Source organism: Oncorhynchus kisutch, linkage group LG10 (assembly GCF_002021735.2).
Source record: "Oncorhynchus kisutch isolate 150728-3 linkage group LG10, Okis_V2, whole genome shotgun sequence".
Taxonomy (NCBI): Eukaryota; Metazoa; Chordata; class Actinopteri; order Salmoniformes; family Salmonidae; genus Oncorhynchus; species Oncorhynchus kisutch.
In genome coordinates, this window is record NC_034183.2 from 3,398,974 (window position 1) to 3,425,720 (window position 26,747).

The 26,747-nt window shown below is 41.9% G+C and overlaps 2 protein-coding genes across 7 annotated transcripts in view; one reads left to right on the plus strand and one right to left on the minus strand.

Moving 5' to 3' along the window:
• The window catches only part of LOC109883997 (nuclear factor 7, brain), a 15,726-nt gene extending 5,075 nt beyond the window's left edge, over positions 1-10,651 (plus strand). For both annotated transcript variants that reach the window (XM_031832898.1, XM_031832897.1), the window contains exons 4-6: positions 3,283-3,305; positions 6,748-6,866; positions 8,818-10,651. In XM_031832898.1, the coding sequence (XP_031688758.1) occupies positions 3,283-3,305; positions 6,748-6,866; positions 8,818-9,392 (717 nt within the window). In that variant the 3' untranslated portion in view covers positions 9,393-10,651. The remainder of the gene's footprint in view (positions 1-3,282; positions 3,306-6,747; positions 6,867-8,817) is intronic.
• A 1,608-nt stretch (positions 10,652-12,259) lies between these two features.
• Positions 12,260-26,747, minus strand: part of LOC109883999 (CD151 antigen) — a 60,059-nt gene continuing 45,571 nt past the window's right edge. For all 5 annotated transcript variants that reach the window (XM_020475993.2, XM_020475989.2, XM_020475991.2 and 2 more), the window contains one exon: positions 12,260-15,685. In XM_020475993.2, the coding sequence (XP_020331582.1) occupies positions 15,626-15,685 (60 nt within the window). In that variant the 3' untranslated portion in view covers positions 12,260-15,625. The remainder of the gene's footprint in view (positions 15,686-26,747) is intronic.

A 26,747-nucleotide genomic window follows, 5' to 3' on the forward strand; every position in this document is an offset into this window, starting at 1 on the left:
CTGCCGCCTCTACACTCTAACCACTAGGCTACCTGCCGCCTCTACTCTCTAACCACTAGGCTACCTGCCTCCTCTACACTCTAACCACTAGACTACCTGCCACCTCTACACTCTAACCACTAGGCTACCTGCCTCCTCTACACTCTAACCACTAGACTACCTGCCACCTCTACACTCTAACCACTAGGCTACCTGCCACCTCTACACTCTAACCACTAGGCTACCTGCCTCCTCTACACTCTAACCACTAGGCTACCTGCCACCTCTACACTCTAACCACTAGGCTACCTGCCTCCTCTACACTCTAACCACTAGACTACCTGCCACCTCTACACTCTAACCACTAGGCTACCTGCCACCTCTACACTCTAACCACTAGGCTACCTGCCACCTCTACACTTTAACCATTAGGCTACCTGCCGCCTCTACACTCTAACCAGTAGGCTACCCTGCCACCTCTACACTCTAACCAGTAGGCTACCCTGCCACCTCTACACTCTAACCACTAGGCTACCTGCCGCCTCTACACTCTAACCACTAGGCTACCTGCCGCCTCTACACTCTAACCAGTAGGCTACCCTGCCACCTCTACACTCTAACCAGTAGGCTACCCTGCCACCTCTACACTCTAACCACTAGGCTACCTGCCGCCTCTACACTCTAACCACTAGGCTACCTGCCGCCTCTACACTCTAACCACTAGTCTACTACCTGCCACCTCGACACTCTAACCACTAGGCTACCTGCCGCCTCTACACTCTAACCACTAGGCTACCTGCCGCCTCTACACTCTAACCACTAGGCTACCTGCCACCTCTACACTCTAACCACTAGGCTACCTGCCGCCTCTACACTCTAACCACTAGGCCACCTGCCACCTCTACACTCTAACCACTAGGCTACCTGCCACCTCTACACTCTAACCACTAGACTACCTGCCACCTCTACACTCTAACCAGTAGGCTACCCTGCCACCTCTACACTCTAACCACTAGACTACCTGCCACCTCTACACTCTAACCACTAGGCTACCTGCCACCTCTACACTCTAACCACTAGGCTACCTGCCACCTCTACACTCTAACCACTAGGCTACCTGCCACCTCTACACTCTAACCACTAGACTACCTGCCTCCTCTACACTCTAACCACTGGGCTACCTGCCACCTCTACACTCTAACCACTAGGCTACCTGCCTCCTCTACACTCTAACCACTAGACTACCTGCCACCTCTACACTCTAACCACTAGACTACCTGCCACCTCTACACTCTAACCACTAGGCTACCTGCCACCTCTACACTCTAACCACTAGACTACCTGCCTCTACACTCTAACCACTAGGCTACCTGCCTCCTCTACACTCTAACCACTGGGCTACCTGCCACCTCTACACTCTAACCACTAGGCTACCTGCCTCCTCTACGCTCTAACCACTAGACTACCTGCCTCCTCTACACTCTAACCACTGGGCTACCTGCCACCTCTACACTCTAACCACTAGGCTACCTGCCACCTCTACACTCTAACCACTAGGCTACCTGCCTCCTCTACGCTCTAACCACTAGACTACCTGCCACCTCTACACTCTAACCACTAGACTACCTGCCACCTCTACACTCTAACCACTAGACTACCTGCCACCTCTACACTCTAACCACTAGACTACCTGCCACCACTACACTCTAACCACTAGGCTACCTGCCTCTACACTCTAACCACTAGACTACCTGCCACCTCTACACTCTAACCACTAGGCTACCTGCCTCTACACTCTAACCACTAGGCTACCTGCCACCTCTACACTCTAACCACTAGGCTACCTGCCTCTACACTCTAACCACTAGGCTACCTGCCACCTCTACACTCTAACCACTAGGCTACCTGCCTCTACACTCTAACCACTAGACTACCTGCCTCCTCTAAACTCTAACCACTAGACTACCTGCCACCTCTACACTCTAACCACTAGGCTACCTGCCTCTACACTCTAACCACTAGGCTACCTGCCACCACTACACTCTAACCACTAGACTACCTGCCACCACTACACTCTAACCACTAGACTACCTGCCACCTCTACACTCTAACCACTAGACTACCTGCCACCTCTACACTCTAACCACTAGACTACCTGCCACCTCTACACTCTAACCACTAGACTACCTGCCACCACTACACTCTAACCACTAGGCTACCTGCCACCTCTACACTCTAACCACTAGACTACCTGCCTCTACACTCTAACCACTAGGCTACCTACCACCTCTACACTCTAACCACTAGGCTACCTGCCACCTCTACACTCTAACCACTAGGCTACCCTGCCGCCTCTACACTCTAACCACTAGGCTACCTGCCTCCTCTACACTCTAACCACTAGACTACCTGCCACCTCTACACTCTAACCACTAGACTACCTGCCACCTCTACACTCCAACCACTAGACTACCTGCCTCCTCTACACTCTAACCACTAGGCTACCTGCCACCTCTACACTCTAACCACTAGGCTACCTGCCACCTCTACACTCTAACCACTAGGCTACCTGCCACCTCTACACTCTAACCACTAGGCTACCTGCCCCCTCTACACTCTAACCACTAGACTACCTGCCACCTCTACACTCTAACCACTAGGCTACCTGCCACCTCTACACTCTAACCACTAGGCTACCTGCCACCTCTACACTCTAACCACTAGGCTACCTGCCACCTCTACACTCTAACCACTAGGCTACCTGCCTCCTCTACACTCTAACCACTAGTCTACCTGCCACCTCTACACTCTAACCACTAGTCTACCTGCCACCTCTACACTCTAACCACTAGACTACCTGCCACCTCTACACTCTAACCACTAGACTACCTGCCACCTCTACACTCTAACCACTAGACTACCTGCCACCTCTACACTCTAACCACTAGACTACCTGCCCCCTCTACACTCTAACCACTAGTGTACCTACCTCCTCTACACTCTAACCACTAGACTACCTGCCCCCTCTACACTCTAACCACTAGTGTACCTACCTCCTCTACACTCTAACCACTAAGTGAATTATTATTAATATAAATCTTTTCAATCAATATTTCTTTAGATTGAGTATTTATTGGGTCATTATACTAGTGTATTATGTATGTTTGTAATAGTGTGTTATATGTGAAAGTGTGTTTGTATTATAAATTGTATTTTAATGTTTAAGGACTCTTGGAAGATGGTGGACTAAAAGAGATCCTAATAAAATCAATAACATCACATTGTTTTGCTCTACTTCTTTAGGACTACAAGAAGACAAAGAGCAGGTATGTGAAGGGCTACTACTACTAACAATTACGACTACCAACTACTACAATTACTACTACTGACTAACTACCAACTACTACTAACTACTACTACTACTAACTATTACCAACAACTACTACTACTAAGACTACCAACTACTACAATTACTACTACTGACTAACTACCAACTTCTACTAACTACTAACTACTACTGACTAACTACTACTACTACTACTACTACTACTACTAAGACTACCTACTACCACAACTACCAACACCTACTACTACTAACTACTACTGACAACTACCAACAACTACTACTACTACTGACAAACTACTACTACTACTAACGACTACCAACTACTACTACTACCACTAGCTACTACTACTAACTACTACTAATACTACTACCACTACTACTACCACTACTACTACCAACTACTACTACTGACTACTACTACTACTGCTACTACTACTACAGACAACTACTACTTCCACTACCAACTACTACCACTACGAACTACTACTACTACTACTAAAGACTACCACTAACACTACCAACTACTACCACTACTAACTACTACTACTAACTACTACTACTACTAACAACTACTACTACCACTACTAACTACTACTAACAATTACTACTACCACTACCAACTGCTACTACTACTAACTACTACTACTAACTACTACATAATATCACAACATACTATTACTACCTAATGTTACTACCTACTAACTACCTAGTACTATCTACTATTACTACATAATATTACTACCTAATATTACTACTATTACTACATAATATTACTACCTGATATTACTACCTAATATTACTATCTACTATTACTACCTAATATTACTACTATTACTACATAATATTACTACCTAATATTACTACCTAATATTACTACCTAATATTACTACCTAATATTACTATCTACTATTACTACTATTACTACATAATATTACTACATAATATTACTACCTAATATTACTATCTACTATTACTACCTAATATTACTACTATTACTACATAATATTACTACCTAATATTACTACCTACTATTACTACATAATATTACTACCTAATATTACTACCTACTATTACTACATAATATTACTACCTAATATTACTACTATTACTACCTAATATTACTACCTACTATTACTACATAATATTACTACCTAATATTACTACCTACTATTACTACATAATATTACTACATAATATTACTACTATTACTACCTAATATTACTACCTACTATTACTACATAATATTACTACCTAATATTACTACCTACTATTACTACATAATATTACTACCTAATATTACTACTATTACTACCTAATATTACTACCTACTATTACTACATAATATTACTACCTAATATTACTACCTACTATTACTACATAATATTACTACCTAATATTACTACTATTACTACCTAATATTACTACCTACTATTACTACATAATATTACTACCTAATATTACTACCTACTATTACTACATAATATTACTACCTAATATTACTACTATTACTACATAATATTACTACCTACTATTACTACATAATATTACTACATAATATTACTACTATTACTACATAATATTACTACCTACTATTACTACATAATATTACTACATAATATTACTACCTAATATTACTACATAATATTACTACATAATATTACTACTATTACTACATAATATTACTACCTAATATTACTACCTACTATTACTACATAATATTACTAACAAATATCACTCCCTAATATCACTACTATTACTACCTAATATCACTACTATTACTACCTAATATTACTGCCTAATATTACTACCTACTATTGCTACCTAATATTACTACCTACTATTTCTACCTACTATTTCTACCTACTATTACTACCTAATATTACTACCTACTATTACTACCTACAATTACTACCTAATATCAATATCAATACCTACTGCTACTAATAACTATTATTACTACTAGTACTACCTACTGCTACTACTAACTACTATTAATACCTACTATAACAACCTACTAGTACTACCTACTATTACAACCTACTATTACTACCTACAATTACTATATAATACTAGTACTACTATTCCTACCTACAATTACTATATAATACTATTCCTACCTACAATTATTACTACCTACAATTACTATATAATACTATTCCTACCTACAATTACTATATAATACTATTCCTACCTACAATTACTATATAATACTATTCCTACCTACAATTACTATATAATACTATTCCTACCTACAATTACTATATAATACTGTTCCTACCTACAATTGCTATATAATACTATTCCTACCTACTATAACCACATACTAATACTACCTACTATTAATAACTCATGTTACTACTTTTACTAACTAATATTACTACTAATACTACATACTATTACTAATTACTACCTACTATAACCAAATACTATTACTACCTTTTATTAATAACTCATATTACTACTAATAATAATAATAATCACAGTGGTAGTAGACGGTGCAACACGTCAGTACCTCAGGAGGAAATGTCAGTTGGCTTTTCATAGCCGAGCATTCAGTTAGAGACAGTGCAGTAGAGAGAGGGGGGAGAGAGAGGGAGGGAGGGAGGGAGGGAGGGAGGGAGGGAGGGAGGGAGGGAGGGGAGAGAGAGAGAGGAGGGAGGGAGGAGAGAGAGAGATAGAGACGGGGGGAGAGAGGGAGGAGAGAGAGAGAGGGTCGAAAACAGAATGTCCGCGACAAGGTGGCGAGTCCGGTGTACAGGTATTACTACCTACTACTACTACCTAGTGGTTAAAGCGATGGGCCAGTAACCGGAAGGTTGCTGAATCGAATCCCAGAGCTGACAACATAAAACATCTGTCATTCTGCCCCTGAGCAAGGCAGTTAACCCACTGTTCCCCTGAACAAGGCAGTTAACTCACTGTTCCCCTGAACCAGGCAGTTAACCCCACTGTTCCCCTGAACCAGGCAGTTAACCCCACTGTTCCCCTGAACAAGGCAGTTAACCCACTGTTCCCCTGAGCAAGGCAGTTAACCCCACTGTTCCCCTGAACAAGGCAGTTAACCCACTGTTCCCCTGAGCAAGGCAGTTAACCCACTGTTCCCCTGAACAAGGCAGTTAACCCACTGTTCCCCTGAACAAGGCAGTTAACCCACTGTTCCCCTGAACAAGGCAGTTAACCCACTGTTCCCTGACCGCCGAAGGCGTGGATGTTGATTAAGGCACCTCTCTGATTCAGAGGCGTTGGGTTAAATGCGGGAAGACACATTTCAGTTGAATACATTGAGTTGAATACATTGAATACATAATGGACTAGGCATCCCTTACCTACTGTTGCTAACAACCATTACTAAATAAAGTCAACAATTGTTTACATTCTGTTTTTATCGAAACCTTATTGATGATAAATCCATCGTGTTTCAGGACCAAAGGTCCCCTGGGAGAGCCAGAGTGTATCAGAGGAATCCTCATAGACGCTGCCAAACATCTGCAATCACTCAAGTTTGGAATCTGGAAGAAGATGGCAGACATTGTCCAATGGGGTGAGCTACACTGGGGTTTTTCTCATAGCTATTCATGTAAATTCCAAAAAACATTTAGATAGTTTTGGTATCCAGAAACAGATCTCCCATGCAACAGACTACCATTTTGAAAATGTAATTATGCATAAACAAAATGTATGTTTGTGCAACCTGTTAATAGAGAGCTCAGTGGTCCAGGCAGACAGTCAGGCAGACAGACATTCAGTCAGACAATCTGACAGACATTCAGTCAGACATTCAGTCAGACAGTCAGTCAGTCAGTCAGTCAGACAATCAGTCAGTCAGTCAGACAATCAGTCAGTCAGTCAGACAGTCAGACATTCAGTCAGACAATCAGTCAGACATTCAGTCATTCAGACATTCAGTCAGACAGTCAGACATTCAGTCAGACAATCAGTCAGTCAGACAATCAGTCAGTCAGACATTCAGTCAGACATTCAGTCAGACATTCAGTCAGACAGTCAGTCAGTCAGATAATCAGTCAGTCAGTCAGTCAGACAGTCAGACAATCAGTCAGTCAGACAGTCAGTCAGGCAGACAGACAGACAATCAGTCAGTCAGTCAGTCAGACATTCAGTCAGACATTCAGTCAGACATTCAGTCAGACATTCAGTCAGACAGTCAGTCAGTCAGATAATCAGTCAGTCAGTCAGTCAGTCAGACAGTCAGACAATCAGTCAGTCAGACAGTCAGTCAGGCAGACAGACAATCAGTCAGTCAGTCAGTCAGACATTCAGTCAGACAATCAGTCAGACAGTCAGTCAGACAATCAGTCAGTCAGTCAGTCAGACATTCAGTCAGACAGTCAGTCAGTCAGACAATCAGTCAGTCAGTCAGTCAGTCAGACAGTAAGACAGTCAGACAGACAGTCAGTCAGACAGTCAGTCAGACAATTAGTCAGACAGTCAGTCAGACAGTCAGTCAGACATTCAGTCAGACATTCAGTCAGACAATCAGTCAGACAATCAGACATTCAGTCAGACAATCAGTCAGACAGTCAGTCAGTCAGACAGTCAGACAGTCAGTCAGACATTCAGTCACACAATCAGTCAGACATTCAGTCAGACAGTCAGTCAGACAGTCAGTCAGAGAGATGGTCAGACCGTCAGTCAGACAGTCAGTCAGATATTCAGTCAGACAATCAGTCAGACAGTCAGTCAGTCAGTCAGACAGTCAGTCAGACATTCAGTCAGACAATCAGTCAGACAGTCCATCTGACAGTCAGTCAGAGAGATGGTCAGACAGTCAGTCAGACAGTCAGTCAGACATTCAGTCAGATATTCAGTCAGACAATCAGTCAGTCAGACATTCCGTCAAGCATTCAGTCAGTCAGTCAGACAATCAGTCAGTCAGTCAGTCAGACATTCAGTCAGTCAGTCAGTCAGACAATCAGTCAGTCAGTCAGTCAGACAATCAGTCAGTCAGTCAGACATTCAGTCAGTCAGTCTGTCAAGCATTCAGTCAAACAGTCAGTCAGACAATCAGTCAGTCAGTCAGATATTCAGTCTGTCAGGCAGTCAGTCAGACATTCAAAACATGTTTTTGGATTCCCATTGTATCTGTATGCTGCTCTACCAATTAACACATTCCTTCTGCTCTACCAATTAACACATTCCTTCTGCTCTACCAATTAACACACACCTTCTGATCTACCAATTAACGCACTCCATCTGCTCTACCAATTAACACATTCCATCTGCTCTACCAATTAACACACTCCATCTGCTCTACCAATTAACACACACCTTCTGATCTACCAATTAACACTCTCAATCTGCTCTACCAATTAACACACTCCATCTGCTCTACCAATTAACACTCCATCTGCTCTACCAATTAACACTCCATCTGCTCTACCAATTAACACACTCCATCTGCTCTACCAATTAACACTCCATCTGCTCTACCAATTATCATACTCTGTAGTAATAGATATTTCTCCTCCTTCCAGTCCCCATAACCCTGGACCCCAACACAGCCCAGTCCAACCTCAGCTTCTCTAGGGAGTTCAGCATGGTGAGGTACAGCAAAAAGAGACTCCTGCCAGACAACCCCGAGCGCCTTACTAGCCGCATCTCTGTCCTGGGAGCGACAGGTTTCACCTCCGGAAGACACAGCTGGACCGTAGAGGTGGGCCAGAGCAGAGACTGGTACATCGGAGTCGCCCGAGAGTCCATCAAACGCAAGTCCACCATCTTCCTCAACCCTGCTGAGGGATTCTGGGTAATCGGGTTGTGTAACGGGGAGACGTACTGGGCCCAGACGTCCCCGCGGACGCGCCTGGACGTGAAGAGAGAGAGGAAGCCGTGGAGAATCACTATAGAGCTGGACTACGACCGAGGGAAGGTGCTGTTTCTGAACGCAGTAGACTCAACGCTGATACACATGTTCAAAGAGAAGTTCACTGAGAGGATCTTTCCTTATTTTGCTCCTGGGATGTATGAGGAGGAAAACAGCTCTAGTCCCCTGACCATCTGTCCCCTGACTATATCTATAGAGGTACTGGACCAGATTATACTACCATAACACCATCTATCCCCTGACCATCTGTCCCCTGACCATCTGTCCCCTGACTACCTGTCCCCTGACCTCCCGTCCCCTGACCATCTGTCCCCTGACTATATCTATAGAGGTACTGGACCAGATTATACTACCATAACACCATCTGTCCCCTGACCATCTGTCCCCTGACTACCTGTCCCCTGACCTCCCGTCCCCTGACCATCTGTCCCCTGACTATATCTATAGAGGTACTGGACCAGATTATACTACCATAACACCATCTGTCCCCTGACCATCTGTCCCCTGACCATCTGTCCCCTGACTATATCTATAGAGGTACTGGACCAGATTATACTACCATAACACCATCTGTCCCCTGACCATCTGTCCCCTGACCTCCCGTCCCCTGACCATCTGTCCCCTGACTATATCTATAGAGGTACTGGACCAGATTATACTACCATAACACCATCTGTCCCCTGACCATCTGTCCCCTGACTACCTGTCCCCTGACCTCCCGTCCCCTGACCATCTGTCCCCTCACTATATCTATAGAGGTACTGGACCAGATTATACTACCATAACACCATCTGTCCCCTGACCATCTGTCCCCTGACCATCTGTCCCCTGACTACCTGTCCCCTGACTACCTGTCCCCTGACCATCTGTCCCCTGACTACCTGTCCCCTGACTACCTGTCCCCTGACCATCTGTCCCCTGACCATCTGTCCCCTGACCATCTGTCCCCTGACTACCTGTCCCCTGACCACCTGTCCCCTGACCATCTGTCCCCTGACCGTCTGTCCCCTCACCGTCTGTCCCCTGACCATCTGTCCCCTGACCACCTGTCCCCTCACCATCTGTCCCCTCACCATCTGTCCCCTCACCATCTGTCCCCTGACCGTCTGTCCCCTGACCAGCCATTTGTAATCACCATCACTATTCAGTACTCAAGTGTGCAAAAGATGAATAGTCAACCATATTATAATTATAGCCATTGATAAAGGTCAGAGGTCAGAAAATGTTTAGTAGCAAACCAACTAGTTGATCTTGTGTATTTGTGACCATGCGTGTTTATAATAAATGTTATATACTTATAGAAGATACCCTTATATGGTGTACTTATAGAAGATACCCTTATATGGTGTACTTATAGAAGATACCCTTATATGGTGTACTTATAGAAGATACCGACGAACAGGTTGAACTAATTTAGCAGTAATCGATTTAAATAAAACTATCTATTGTATTTAAAAAGGTCAATAATCCTCTTTCTCTTTGGGTTTGGTCTTCTTCTACTTGTCCATTTCTTTGAGTTTGGAGTCCAGCTTCCTGTGTAGATAGGCCTTGTTGTTAGGATCTACAGACTTGTCCTTGTGTCCACCACCAGCATACAGAACCACTTCTTTCCTGATCCTCATCCTGGCATTGGCCCTGGCTTGGTCTCCACACTCATGGACCTGGAGGAGATACAACACAGTTACATAGAGGAGTAATAACACAGTTACACAGTTACACAGAGGAGATACAACACAGTTACATAGAGGAGTTATAACACAGTTACACAGAGGAGTTACAAAATAGTTAACAAGCTTAACAAGTTTAAAGGTCTTACTCACACCGGCTGCAGAGAGCATGATTACACATTCGTCTGGAACAACTGGTGCTCTCACGCATGGTTCAGTGTTGCTTGCCTCGAAGCGAGCATAGACGACATTTAGCTCTTCTGGTAGGCTTGCATCACTGGGCATCTCTCGGCTGGGTTTCCCTTTCTAATCCGTGATCATTTGCAAGCCCTGCCACATCCCACAAGCATCAAAGCAGGTGTAGTATGATATATACAGGGGGGTACCAGTACAGAGTCAATGTGGAGGCTATATACAGGGGGTACCGGTACAGAGTCAATGTGGAGGCTATATACAGGGTGTTACGTTACAGAGTCAATGTGGAGGCTATATACAGGGGGTACCGGTACAGAGTCAATGTGGAGGCTATATACAGGGGGTACCGGTACAGAGTCAATGTGGAGGCTATATACAGGGCGTTACGGTACAGAGTCAATGTGGAGACTATATACAGGGTGTTACGGTACAGAGTCAATTTGGAGGCTATATACAGGGGGTATCGGTACAGAGTCAATGTGGAGGCTATATACAGGGTGTTACGGTACAGAGTCAATTTGGAGGCTATATACAGGGTATTACGGTACAGAGTCAATTTGGAGGCTATATACAGGGGGTATCGGTACAGAGTCAATGTGGAGGCTATATACAGGGGGTTACGGTACAGAGTCAATTTGGAGGCTATATACAGGGGGTATCGGTACAGAGTCAATGTGGAGGCTATATACAGGGTGTTACGGTACAGAGTCAGTTGCACAGGTGACAGCTTGCGAGCGCAAGGGAACCACGCCTGCAAAGTCCGTTATGCATCTTCATAAGGTAAGCCTGAATATCCCCACTGCTTAGAAGTGCGTAACGGGCTTTACAGGTGTAGTTCTCTTGCAGTGCTGAAAACATGTAATTCAACCACTGAAAACCATCCCACTTTACTGGCCAAACAGATTTTCACATGTAGTTTTCCACTTTAAATTTGGTGTATCTTGAATTCAAATGTTCCCGACAGACATACTACAATATATGGAGTAAATGGTACATGTATTGGATATTTTGTTTCACAAGCAGTGTATTGAATATAGTGTGTGGAGTAAGAACTCACCAGCACTCTGTATTAAATCCAGCAGAAAAGACCAATTTAAGTTTTGTAGACTCTTGAGTAATTCCAATTACATATATTTTGTATTTTATTAAAAGTGTATTTCTTTACATATAGCCTAAACAACATGCGTTCTAGAGAAATGTTTGTATGAATAAATCAATATTACCAACAAAAAGTGTCAGATTATCCATATATTTTATTAAATGTGATTGAAATGCTGTGAAAAACAGTACTGTACTAGAGTAAAAAAAAAAAGTTTAGCATGTCTTTGTAGGAGGACTCTTATTTTGAAAACAGAATTCCGCCATGTACTGCCAGCATAATATCTTGCTGTCAGGAAAACTTAATGACCCATTATAAAAATTAAAACAGGAACGGGTTTGGAAATCCAGCCAATGATAGTATGACCTCCGTTTCATCTAGCCAATGACAGTTCAACACACGTTTTCTCTCTCTGAACGCATTTCAAAATAAAAGTAATGTGTACAGTGGACAGTAGCAATTGAGGATTAAATAATGCAAATAAGATAATTTATAACAAATCTGAAAATACATGTGTGTTGAATATAAGGCACAAAAGTAATGCTAAATAAACAAATGTAACAGACTCCTTTGAACTTCATAAACAGCTTCAATATAATCCTATTTAAGGCCTAAAACTCGCCTTTTTAGCTAAGGTCATGGGGCACATACACGAAAGTAATCACACCCCTTGACTTTTTCCATATTTTGTTGTGTTACAGACTGAATTAAAATGGATTGAATTGCACAAAAAAAAAATCTCACTGGCCTACACACAATACCCCATAATGTCAAACTGGAATTATTGTTTCCTAAATGTTTACAAATGAATAAAACATGAAAAGTTTAAATAAGTCAATAATTATTCAACCGCTTGGTTATGGGAAACCTAAATAAGTTTAGGAGTAAATATGTGCTTAACAAGACGCATAATAAGTTGCATGGACTCACTCTGTATTCAATAATAGTGTTTAACATGATTTTTGAATGGACTACCTCATCTCTGTACCCCACACATACAATTATCTGTAAGGTACCTGTTGAGCAGTACATTTCAAACACAGATTCAACCACAAAGACCAGGAAGGTTTTCCAATGCCTCACAAAGAATGGCACCTATTGGAAGGAAGCTAAACATAATAAGAACATACATTGAATATCCCTTTCATCATGGTGAAGTTATTAATTACACGTTGGATAGTGTATCAATACACCCAGTCACAACAAAGATACAGGCGTCCTTCCTAACTCAGTTGCCAGAGAGGAAGGAAACCGCTCATGGATTTCACCATGAGGCCAATGATGACTTTAAACCAGTTACAGAGTTTAATGGCTGTGACAGGAGAAAACTGAGGATGGATTGTAGTTACTCCACAATACTAACCTAAATGACAGAGTGAAAAGAAGGAAGCCTAAAAAAAAATGTCAAGGCACTAAAGTAATATTGCAAAAAATTGTCCTGAATACAAAGTATTCTGTTTGTGGTAAATCCAGTACAACACATTACTGAGTAACACTCTTTATATGTTCATGCATAGTGGTGGCTGCATCATGTTATGTGTATGCTTGTAATTGTTAATTAAGGACTGGGGAGTGTTTCTCAGTAACACATGGAATGAAGCACAGGCAAAATCCCAGAGGAAAATATGGTTCAGTCTCCCAGACACTGGGAGATTCATTCACCTTTCAGCAGGACAATAACTTAAAACACAAGTCCAAATCTACTCCGGAGTTGCTTAACACGAAGACAGTTAATGTTCCTGAGTGGCCGTGTTATGGTTTTGACTTAAAAATCTGATTGAAAATCTAAGACCTGAAAATGGTTGTCTTGCCCTGATCAACAAATCATTTGAAAGAGCTTGAAGAATTTTTTAAGAATAATGGGCAAATGTTGCACAATCCAGGTGTGGAAATCTCTTAGAGACTCACCCAGAAAGACTCACAGCCGTAAGCATTGCTAAAGTTGTTTCTACAAAGTATTGACTCAGGGTTGTGAATACTTGTGTAAATGAGATATTTTTGTATTTAATTTTCAACACATTTTTTTTTCAACATTTTTCAACATTTCCAAAAACATGTTTTCAGTTTATCATTATGTGGTATTGAGGAAAATCTATTAAATCCATGTTGAATTCAGGCTGTAACACAACAACATGTGGAATAAGTCAAGGGGTATGAATACGGTACTTTCTGAAGGCACTGTACATGTCGAAATCCACCAGCATCTACCCAAGGCAGAATAGACCTGCATCTACCCAAGGCAGAATAGACCAGCATCTACCCAAGGCAGAATAGACCAGCATCTACCCAAGGCAGAATAGACCAGCATCTATTCTACCCAAGGCAGAATAGACCAGCATCTATTCTACCCAAGGCAGAATAGACCAGCATCTATTCTACCCAAGGCAGAATAGACCAGCATCTATCTACCCAAGGCAGAATAGACCAGCATCTATCTACCCAAGGCAGAATAGACCAGCATCTATCTACCCAAGGCAGAATAGACCAGCATCTATCTACCCAAGGCAGAATAGACCAGCATCTACCCAAGGCAGAATAGACCAGCATCTACCCAAGGCAGAATAGACCAGCATCTACCCAAGGCAGAATAGAACAGCATCTACCCAAGGCAGAATAGACCAGCATCTACCCAAGGCAGAATAGACCAGCATCTACCCAAGGCAGAATAGACCAGCATCTACCCAAGGCAGAATAGACTATGGCAGGAAGAGAAAATAAAACATGGAATAGAAACTCATACAATACAGGCTAGACGCTATCCAACTCTATAACACTGCAGTCCCACAGCTCGTCTTCCTTCCTGTCTGGCTGTCTATCCCACAGCTCGTCTTCCTTCCTGTCTGGCTGTCTATCCCACAGCTCGTTTTCCTTCCTGTCTGGCTGTCTATCCCACAGCTCGTCTTCCTTCCTGTCTGGCTGTCTATCCCACAGCTCGTCTTCCTTCCTGTCTGGCTGTCTATCCCACAGCTCGTCTTCCTTCCTGTCTGGCTGTCTATCCCACAGCTCGTCTTCCTTCCTGTCTATCCCACAGCTCGTCTTCCTTCCTGTCTGGCTGTCTATCCCACAGCTCGTCTTCCTTCCTGTCTGGCTGTCTATCCCACAGCTCGTCTTCCTTCCTGTCTGGCTGTCTATCCCACAGCTCGTCTTCCTTCCTGTCTGGCTGTCTATCCCACAGCTTATTTTCCTTCCTGTCTGTCTGGCTGTCCCACAGCATGCCTGTCTGTCTGTCTGTCTGTCTGCTGCAACCTTCCTGTCTGCCTCTTTGCCTGCCTGTCTGTCTGCCTGCCTCTTTGCCTGTTTCTTGCTGCCTGCCTTACCTAAATTTCAACATAGATTAAATTTGTCTTTGAAAAAAAACGACTTTCATTCCACATATCTACATGAGACGTATGTAGCGTCCGAGACAGAGAGAAAGCATATCTAAATACTGGTAAATATGTTGTTGTTGTGGTTGTGTTGTTGTCTTCTTGCTGTTGTAGTTGTGCCATCAGCGATGCTCAGTATGACTCCTCCTTCAGACCTCGATACAGGCAGCAAACAAGAATCATCCCTATGAGCTGAAAGACATAAAGAGACGATGGAAACATAATCTCAGCAAAAAGAGAAACGTCCTCTCACTGTCAACTGCGTTTATTAACAGCAAACTTAACACGTGTAAATGTTTGTATGAACATAACAAGATTCAACAACTGAGACAGAAACCGAACAAGTTCCACAGACATGTGACTAACAGAAATGGAATAATGTAATCCCTGAATAAAGGGGGGGTCAAAATCAAAAGTAACAGTCAGTATTTGGTGTGGCCACTAGCTGCATTAAGTATTGCAGTACATCTCCTCCTCATGGACTGCACCAGATTTGCCAGTTCTTGCTGTGAGATGTTACCCCACTATTGCACCAAGGCACCTGCAAGTTCCCAGACATTTCTGGGGGGAATGGCCCTAGTCCTCACTCTCCGGTCCAATAGGTCCCAGAAGTGCTCAATGGGATTGAGACCCGGGCTCTTTGCTGGCCATGGCAGATCACTGACATTCCTGTCTTGCAGGAAATCACGCACAGAACGAGCAGGTGGCTGGTGGCATTGTCATGCTGGAGGGTCATGTCAGGATGAGCCTGCAGGAAGGGTACCACATGAGGGAGGGGGATGTCTTCCCTGTAACGCACAGCGTTATTGCCTGCAATAACAACAAGCTCAGTCCGATGATGCTGTGACACACTACCCCAGGACCCTCCACCTCCAAATCGATCCCGGCAGAGCACATTCCTCGGTGTAACGCTCATTCCTTCAACGATAATTGCAAATCCGACCATCACCCCCGGTGAGACAAAACCGCGACTCGTGAGCACTTTTTGCCAGTCCTGTCTGGTCCAGCGATGGTGGGTTTGTGCCCATAGGCGACGTTGTTGCCGGTGATGTCTGGTGAGGACTTGCCTTACTACAGGCCTACTAGCCCTCAGTCCAGCCTTACTCAGCTTATTGCGGACAGTCTGAGCACTGATGGAGGGATTGTGCGTTCCTGGTTTAACTCGGGCAGTTGTTGTTGCCATCCTGTACCTTTCCCGCAGGTGTGATGTTTGGATGTACTGATCCTGTGCAGGTGTTGTTACATGTGGTCTGCCACTGCGAGGAGGATCAGCTGTCCATCCTGTCTCTCTGTAGCGCTGTATTAGGGATCTCACAGTTCAGACATTGCAATTTATTGTCCTGGCCATATCTGCAGTCCTCATGCCTCATTGCAGCATGCCTAAGGCACGTTCACGCAGATGAGCAGGAACCCTGGGCATCTTTCTTTGTGTTTTTCAGAGTCAGTAGAAAGGCCTCTTTAGTGTCCTAAGTTTTCATAACTGTGACCGTAATTAGTGTCTTAACGACCATTCCACAGGTGCATGTTCATTAATTGTTTATGGTTCATTGAACAAGCAGCATGGGAAACAGTGTTTAAACCCTTTACAATGAAGATGAATGAAGTTATGAAGTTATATTGATTTTTACTAATTATCTTTGAAAGACAAGGGTCCTGAAAAAGGGACGTTTCTTTTTTTGCTGAGTTTATTATTCACATTAATAGTACTTCACATAACCTTAGACTGTTTCTCAAAAAAACAAGCTCACGTGTAAAACTCAGTTAAACAATGTGAATAACGCTACTAAGTTCCCCCATGTCTACATTAATATCACTAAGTTCCCCCATGTCTACATTAATATCACTAAGGTACCCCAAGTCTACATTAACATGAATAATATCACTAAGTTCCCTCATGTCTACATTAATGTTACTAAGTTCCCTCATGTCTACATTAATATCACTAAGTTCCCTCATGTCTACATTAATATCACTAAGTTCCCTCATGTCTACATTAATATGATTAATATCACTAAGTTCCCTCATGTCTACATTAATATGAATAATGTCACTAAGTTCCCCAATGTCTACATTAATATCACTAAGTTCCCCCATGTCTACATTAATATGAATAATGTCACTAAGTTCCCCCATGTCTACATTAATATCACTAAGTTCCCTCATGTCTACATTAATATCATTAAGTTCCCTCACGTCTACATTAATATCACTAAGTTCCCCCATGTCTACATTAATATCACTAAGTTCCCCCATGTCTACATTAACATCACTAAGTTCCCTCATGTCTACATTAATATCACTAAGTTCCCTCATGTCTACATGAATATCACTAAGTTCCCCCATGTCTACATTAACATCACTAAGTTCCCCCATGTCTACATTAATATCACTAAGTTCCCCCAAGTCGACATTAACATGAATAATATCACTAAGTTCCCCCATGTCTACATTAATGTTACTAAGTTCCATCATGTCTACATTAATATCACCTAGTTCCCTCATGTCTACATTAATATCACTAAGTTCCCCCATGTCTACATTAATATAACTAAGTTCCCTCATGTCTACATTAATATCACTAAGTTCCCCCATGTCTACATTAATATCACTAAGTTCCCCCATGTCTACATTAATATCACTAAGTTCCCCCAAGTCGACATTAATATCACTAAGTTCCCCCAGGTCTACATTAATATCACTAAGTTCCCCCATGTCTACATTAATATCACTAAGTTCCCCCATGTCTACATTAATATCACTAAGTTCCCCCATGTCTACATTAATATCACTAAGTTCCCTCATGTCTACATTAATATGAATAATGTCACTAAGTTCCCCCATGTCCACATTAATATCACTAAGTTCCCTCATGTCTACATTAATATCACTAAGTTCCCTCACGTCTACATTAATATCACTAAGTTCCCCCATGTCTACATTAATATCACTAAGTTCCCCCATGTCTACATTAATATCACTAAGTTCCCTCATGTCTACATTAATATCACTAAGTTCCCCCATGTCTACATTAATATCACTAAGTTCCCCCATGTCTACATTAACATCACTAAGTTCCCCCATGTCTACATTAATATCACTAAGTTCCCCCAAGTCGACATTAACATGAATAATATCACTAAGTTCCCCCATGTCTACATTAATGTTACTAAGTTCCATCATGTCTATATTAATATCACTAAGTTCCCCCATGTCTACATTAATATAACTAAGTTCCCTCATGTCTACATTAATATCACTAAGTTCCCCCATGTCTACATTAATATCACTAAGTTCCCCCAAGTCGACATTAATATCACTAAGTTCCCTCATGTCTACATTAATATCACTAAGTTCCCCCATGTCTACATTAACATCACTAAGTTCCCCCATGTCTACATTAATATCACTAAGTTCCCCCAAGTCGACATTAACATGAATAATATCACTAGGTTCCCCCATGTCTACATTAATGTTACTAAGTTCCATCATGTCTACATTAATATCACTAAGTTCCCTCATGTCTACATTAATATCACTAAGTTCCCCCATGTCTACATTAATATAACTAATTTCCCTCATGTCTACATTAATATCACTAAGTTCCCCCATGTCTACATTAATATCACTAAGTTCCCCCATGTCTACATTAATATCACTAAGTTCCCCCAAGTCGACATTAATATCACTAAGTTCCCCCATGTCTACATTAATATCACTAAGTTCCCCCATGTCTACATTAATATGAATAATATCACTAAGTTCCCCCATGTCTACATTAACATGAATAATATCACTAAGTTCCCTCATGTCTACATTAATATCACTAAGTTCCCTCATGTCTACATTAATATGATTAATATCACTAAGTTCCCTCATGTCTACATTAATATCACTAAGTTCCCTCATGTCTACATTAATATCACTAAGTTCCCCCATGTCTACATTAACATGAATAATATCACTAAGTTCCCTCATGTCTACATTAATATCACTAAGTTCCCTCATGTCTATATTAATATCACTAAGTTCCCCCAAGTCTACATTAATATCACTAAGTTCCCTCATGTCTACATTAATATCACTAAGTTCCCCCATGTCTACATTAATATCACTAAGTTCCCCCATGTCTACATTAACATGAATAATATCACTAAGTTCCCTCATGTCTACATTAATATCACTAAGTTCCCTCATGTCTACATTAATATGATTAATATCACTAAGTTCCCTCATGTCTACATTAATATCACTAAGTTCCCTCATGTCTACATTAATATCACTAAGTTCCCCCATGTCTACATTAACATGAATAATATCACTAAGTTCCCTCATGTCTACATTAATATCACTAAGTTCCCTCATGTCTATATTAATATCACTAAGTTCCCCCAAGTCTACATTAATATCACAAAGTTCCCTCATGTCTACATTAATATCACTAAGTTCCCTCATGTCTACATTAATATCACTAAGTTCCCCCATGTCTACATTAACATCACTAAGTTCCCTCATGTCTACATTAATATCACTAAGTTCCCTCGTGTCTACATTAATATCACTAAGTTCCCCCATGTCTACATTAACATCACTAAGTTCCCCCAAGTCGACATTAACATGAATAATATCACTAAGTTCCCCCATGTCTACATTAATGTTACTAAGTACCCTCATGTCTACATTCATATCACTAAGGTCCCCCAAGTCAACATTAGTATCACTAAGTTCCCCCATGTCAACATTAATATCACTAAGTTCCCTCATGTCTACATTAATATCACTAAGTTCCCCCAAGTCGACATTAACATGAATAACATCACTAAGTTCCCCCAAGTCGACATTAACATGAATAATATCACTAAGTTCCCTCATGTCTACATTAATATCACTAAGTTCCCTCATGTCTACATTAATATCACTAAGTTCCCCCAAGTCGACATTAATATCACTAAGTTCCCCCAAGTCGACATTAATATCACTAAGTTCCCCCATGTCTACATTAATATCACTAAGTTCCCCCATGTCTACATTAATATCACTAAGTTCCCTCATGTCTACATTAATATCACTAAGTTCCCTCATGTCTACATTAATATCACTAAGTTCCCTAATGTCTACATTAATATCACTAAGTTCCCTCATGTCTACATTAATATCACTAAGTTCCCCCAAGTCTACATTAACATGAATCATGTGTACTAAGTTCCCCCATGTCTACATTAACATGAATAATATCACTAAGTTCCCTCATGTCTACATTAATATAACTAAGTTCCCTCATGTCTACATTAATATGATTAATATCACTAAGTTCCCTCATGTCTACATTAATATGAATAATGTCACTAAGTTCCCCCATGTCTACATTAATATCACTAAGTTCCCCCATGTCTACATTAATATCACTAAGTTCCCCCATGTCTACATTAACATGAATAATATCACTAAGTTCCCTCATGTCTACATTAATATCACTAAGTTTCCTCATGTCTACATTAATATGATTAATATCACTAAGTTCCCCCAAGTCGACATTAACATGAATAATATCACCAAGTTCCCTCATGTCTACATTAATATCACTAAGTTCCCTCATGTCTACATTAATATCACTAAGTTCCCCCATGTCTACATTAATATAACTAAGTTCCCTCATGTCTACATTAATATCACTAAGTTCCCCCAAGTCGACATTAATATCACTAAGTTCCCCCATGTCTACATTAATATGAATAACATCACTAAGTTCCCCCATGTCTACATTAACATGAATAATATCACTAAGTTCCCTCATGTCTACATTAATATCACTAACTTCCCCCAGGTCTACATTAATATCACTAAGTTCCCCCATGTCTACATTAATATCACTAAGTTCCATAATGTCTACATTAATATCACTAAGTTCCCTCATGTCTACATTAATATCACTAAGTTCCCCCATGTCTACATTAATATAACTAAGTTCCCTCATGTCTACATTAATATCACTAAGTTCCCCCATGTCTACATTAATATCACTAAGTTCCCCCATGTCTACATTAATATCACTAAGTTCCCCCAAGTCGACATTAATATCACTAAGTTCCCCCATGTCTACATTAATATCACTAAGTTCCCCCATGTCTACATTAATATGAATAATATCACTAAGTTCCCCCATGTCTACATTAACATGAATAATATCACTAAGTTCCCTCATGTCTACATTAATATCACTAAGTTCCCTCATGTCTACATTAATATGAATAATGTCACTATTTCCCCCATGTCTACATTAATATCACTAAGTTCCCCCATGTCTACATTAATATCACTAAGTTCCCCCATGTCTACATTAATATCACTAAGTTCCCCCATGTCTACATTAATATCACTAAGTTCCCCCATGTCTACATTAACATGAATAATATCACTAAGTTCCCTCATGTCTACATTAATATCACTAAGTTCCCTCATGTCTATATTAATATCACTAAGTTCCCCCAAGTCTACATTAATATCACTAAGTTCCCTCATGTCTACATTAATATCACTAAGTTCCCTCATGTCTACATTAATATCACTAAGTTCCCCCATGTCTACATTAACATACCTTAAGGGAAGATTTCGGCAGGTGCCATATGGTTAGTGCGAAAGTCCATATTGCAAATGTACGGTCCCTTACTAGACGTCCGAAATCATTTGTAAAATTCGCGGACGGCGTCGGGCCGAGCGGCAGGGCCGGACCTACCGGGAAGTCATCAAATGAACTTTGTCGGACATTCGGTTTCCGTTTTACAAAAATAATAAGATTTTGGTCATTTTGCCGCTGTCCCGGAAATTCCCACAAGAGGGCATAAGCAATCATATTGCAATTGGACAAAACATCACGATTCACGACGGGGCCTTATCTCGAAAACTGAAAATATTTCAAAGCCGAAACTCGGTGAGCGTAGGTTTGGCATAACGGGCAGTTGGCCCCGAACAAGATGGCGTCTAGGCCTCAACGGTTTTTGAGTTATGGCCATTTATCTGTGATTAAAGGTCCAAAATGAAAATAGAGAAATTATTTTTCCACTTCACGTCAAAGTCAAGGAGCCTCCGGTGTCAATAAAAAAAAAAACAGCCATTTATCTATCGTCATTTAAGAGAAATCGTACAACGACAGATTGGTGATGTTCACGGATAGGTGTTTTTTTTTTTCAACGGTTACAGATCCAGTTGCAGGGTGTTCTTACGAATCTTTTTAAAGTGTGCTGCGGAGCTCTGCGAGATTTCTGTGATTTTTTATGATTTTCTGAAATAACACACACTCCCTAAACCCTCCGTAAATAACTCAGTTCTTAACGTAAAGACTTAAAACTCAGGATTATGTAAAGGCATACCTCAATCAGGATATGAGTTTATTTATAGCTTCCTGTGCCAACCGGAAGTGCCTTAAATGGTGTCACAGTGGCATTTTCCAAGGGTTAAATAGGTCAGATCTTTTCAAAACTTCATATGTGTGATTAGGCAACCCCCATAAACTGTACGTCAGTCATTTCTCCCAACAGATGTCAAAGAAAAGCTCTCTCTCACACACACACACACAGAAACACACACACAGCAAGGATGGAGTGACAAAGTGCGGTGCTTAAAGACACACAAAGCCTACAATGGCATTTCCATATTCTCTAGGCCGTGCCGAGTTCAACAAGATGCCCCGCTTGACCGTAGCTCGCTCGGTCTAAGCACAGCGACCATTAGAAAAGTAGGCCCAAAATGAAGGCTGGCCCTCAATGTGATTTGTTTTTGGGTGACAGTGAGAGAACCGTTAAGGTGAGAAGCACAATTCGACCTCAGGAACGTACCTGAGGTCCTCCCGATCCGTGCAAGCCTAACGTTGACCGTGTGGCATTAACCCTTAATAGTTAAAAGAAGGTGTTTACTTCAAAGAGTTTGCATTGACTTCTCTCCCCATAGGAATACATTGCCTGCACCCCTAAATTCAACCTGAAGCCTATGTGGGTTATGAATGCCTTATGAACCTGTCTTCTATGACAGTCCATCAGACCACTATGAGGTCTACCTGTGCCAATTCTAAGCTTCCTGAAGCAAACGGAAGTGGTTAAATTAACCCAAAAGGTGTTTTGATGTACATAACCTTCAAAGGTGAAAATGACTACATTCAACCCTGTGTAGATCGTAGATCAGTCAATTCTTAACTTAAAGACTTAAAACTCAGGATTCTGTAAGTTTCTATGTCAATCAAGACATGTGTTTACTTATAGCTTCCTGTGCCAACCGGAAGTGCCTTTAATTGGGTCACACTGTCTGTTTTGAAGGGTTAGAAAAGTCACATCTCTCCAAAACTTCATATGTGTGACTAGGTAACCCTCATGAACTGTAAATCAGTCATTTCTCCCAACAGATGTCAAAGAAAAGCTTTCACATACACACACAGCAAGGATGGAGTGATAAAGTGCGGTGCTCAAAGACACAGAGAGCAGGCAATGGCATAAACATAATCTCTAGGCCGTGCCGAGTTCAACGAGATATCCCGCTTGACCGTAGCTCGCTCGGTCTAGGCGCAGCGACCATTAGAAAAGTAGGCCCAAAATGAAGCCTGCCCCACAACGTCATTTGCTTTTGGGTGACAGTGAGAGAACCGTTAGGGTGAGAAGCACAATTCGACCTCAGGTACGTTCCTAAGGTCCTCCCGATCTGTGCAAGCCTAACATTGACCGTGTGGCATTAACCCTTAATAGTTAAAAGAGGGTGTTTACTTCAAAGAGTTTGCATTGACTTCTCTCCCCATAGGAATACATTGCCTGCACCCCTAAATTCAACCTGAAGCCTATGTGGGTTATGAATGTCGTATGAACCTGTCTTCGATGACAGTCCATCAGGCCACTACGAGGTCTACCTGTGTTGATTCTAAGCTTCCTGGACCAACCGGAAGTGGTTAAAATCACCCTAAAAGTGTTTATCCATACCCTGCCTGCAGTTTGATAGACATAGTGCATTCAACCCTGTGTAAATCAGTCAATTCTTAACGTAAGGACTTAAAACTCAGGATTCTGTAAAAGCATACCCCAGTGAGGATATGTGTTGATTTATAGCTTCCTGTGCCAACCGGAAGTGTCATAATTGGTGTCTCTTGGGCTGTTTCGAGGGGTTAAAAAAGTCAGATCTTTCCAAAACTTCATATATGTGATTAGGCAACCCCCATGAACTGTAAATCAGTCATTTTTCCCATAAAATTTCAAAGGAAAAATAAATCACCCTAAAACACAACTTGGATGGAGGGACGTATTGGGGTGCGTAGAGACAGACAGTGACTGCAATAGTTAGCTTTGTTCGAGCTAAAAAAGAACCGTCAGACCTAGAGTTCCGAAACTTTAGAATCCTGTTCTAGACCTCCGGTCAATAGTGCATGGTGAGTTACGTGGCTCTAGAAGGTTCTCGGACCGAGAAACAGCCTCGTACATTTGCAATGACTTCAATTCATTTTGACCGTTACGAAAATGACGACATTTAGAAAAGTCTCAGAGACGCAAGGCTAGGTGCATTGAAACCGGCTCGGCCCATAGAGACAGATCCCAACGTTTCTGTCCGATAGCTCATTCAAGGACCCCGTAGCAAGGCATGGAAAAAAGTGGATTTTCAGCACCAATTAGGGTTTTACTCGGGCACCGAAGGACCTATCGAGCCGAAACTCGGGATTCGGGGTCGCCTCACATAGGCCTACACATAATGTCCGACCTGGACCCGCAGCTAGAACGTAACTATGTGTTTTACGTTTTTATTATGTTTTAAACCAAAGGCGCTGTGAATTATGGGCCTGCTCTGACATATGTGATAGTTGGCTTCTAAATGAGTAGGAAAAAGTGGGTTTGGTGTCAATTGATATCAGTTTGGTGTCATAATGACATCTAATTGACTGATGGACACTGACTTGCTAGTTGACTTTTGTACATTTGCAATGTGTTTAAACGGAGAGGGACCATCACCAAAATGGCATTCTGAAATCAACACAAAAAATGGCATCACCACAGTCTCCAGACTGTGCCGAGTTCAACGAGACGCCCCGCTTGACCGTAGCTCGTTCTGAGTGCAGCAACTTTGAAAAAAAGAAGGCCCAAAATGCATTTAACGGTCATTCTGATTTTAATGCCCGCTATAGGAGCACCCTACTACGGCCCTCTTTCACTCAGGGCCGTCCTGGGTGCTTTATGGACTGTTAGCCAAGTGCTGGAGGAGGAAATAGACCCGTGCACCTGGTGATTGAAAACGTGCATCTGGTAACCCAAGAGGAAATAGACCCGTGCACCTGGTGATTGAAAACGTGCATCTGGTAACCCAAAAATTCAAATATGGTCCTAAATGCATTTAAGGGTCATTCTGATATTAATGCCCGCTATGGAAACACCCTACTACGGCCCTCTCTCTGTCGGGGGCGACCTGAGTGCATTATGGACACTTTGAAATTTCACGATGGATACTGATTGTTGTGCACCCGGTAACCCAAAAATACAAATATGGTCCTAAATGCATTTAACGGTCATTCTGATTTTAATGCCCGCTATAGGAGCACCCTACTACGGCCCTCTTTCACTCAGGGCCGTCCTGGGTGCTTTATGGACTGTTAGACAAGTGCTGGAGGAGGAAATAGAGCCGTGCACCTGGTGATTGAAAACGTGCATCTGGTAACCCAAAAATACAAATATGGTCATAAATGCATTTAACGGTCATTCTGATTTTAATGCCCGCTATAGGAGCACCCTACTACGGCCCTCTTTCACTCAGGGCCGTCCTGGGTGCTTTATGGACTGTTAGACGAGTGCTGGAGGAGGAAATAGAGCCGTGCACCTGGTGATTGAAAACGTGCATCTGGTAACCCAAAAATACAAATATGGTCATAAATGCATTTAACGGTCATTCTGATTTTAATGCCCGCTATAGGAGCACCCTACTACGGCCCTCTTTCACTCAGGGCCGTCCTGGGTGCTTTATGGACTGTTAGACAAGTGCTGGAGGAGTAAATAGAGCCGTGCACCTGGTGATTGAAAACGTGCATCTGGTAACCCAAAAATTCAAATATGGTCCTAAATGCATTTAAGGGTCATTCTGATTTTAATGCCCGCTATAGGAGCACCCTACTACGGCCCTCTTTCACTCAGGGCCGACCTGGGTGCTTTATGGACTGTTAGCCAAGTGCTGGAGGAGGAAATAGACCCGTGCACCTGGTGATTGAAAACGTGCATCTGGTAACCCAAGAGGAAATAGACCCGTG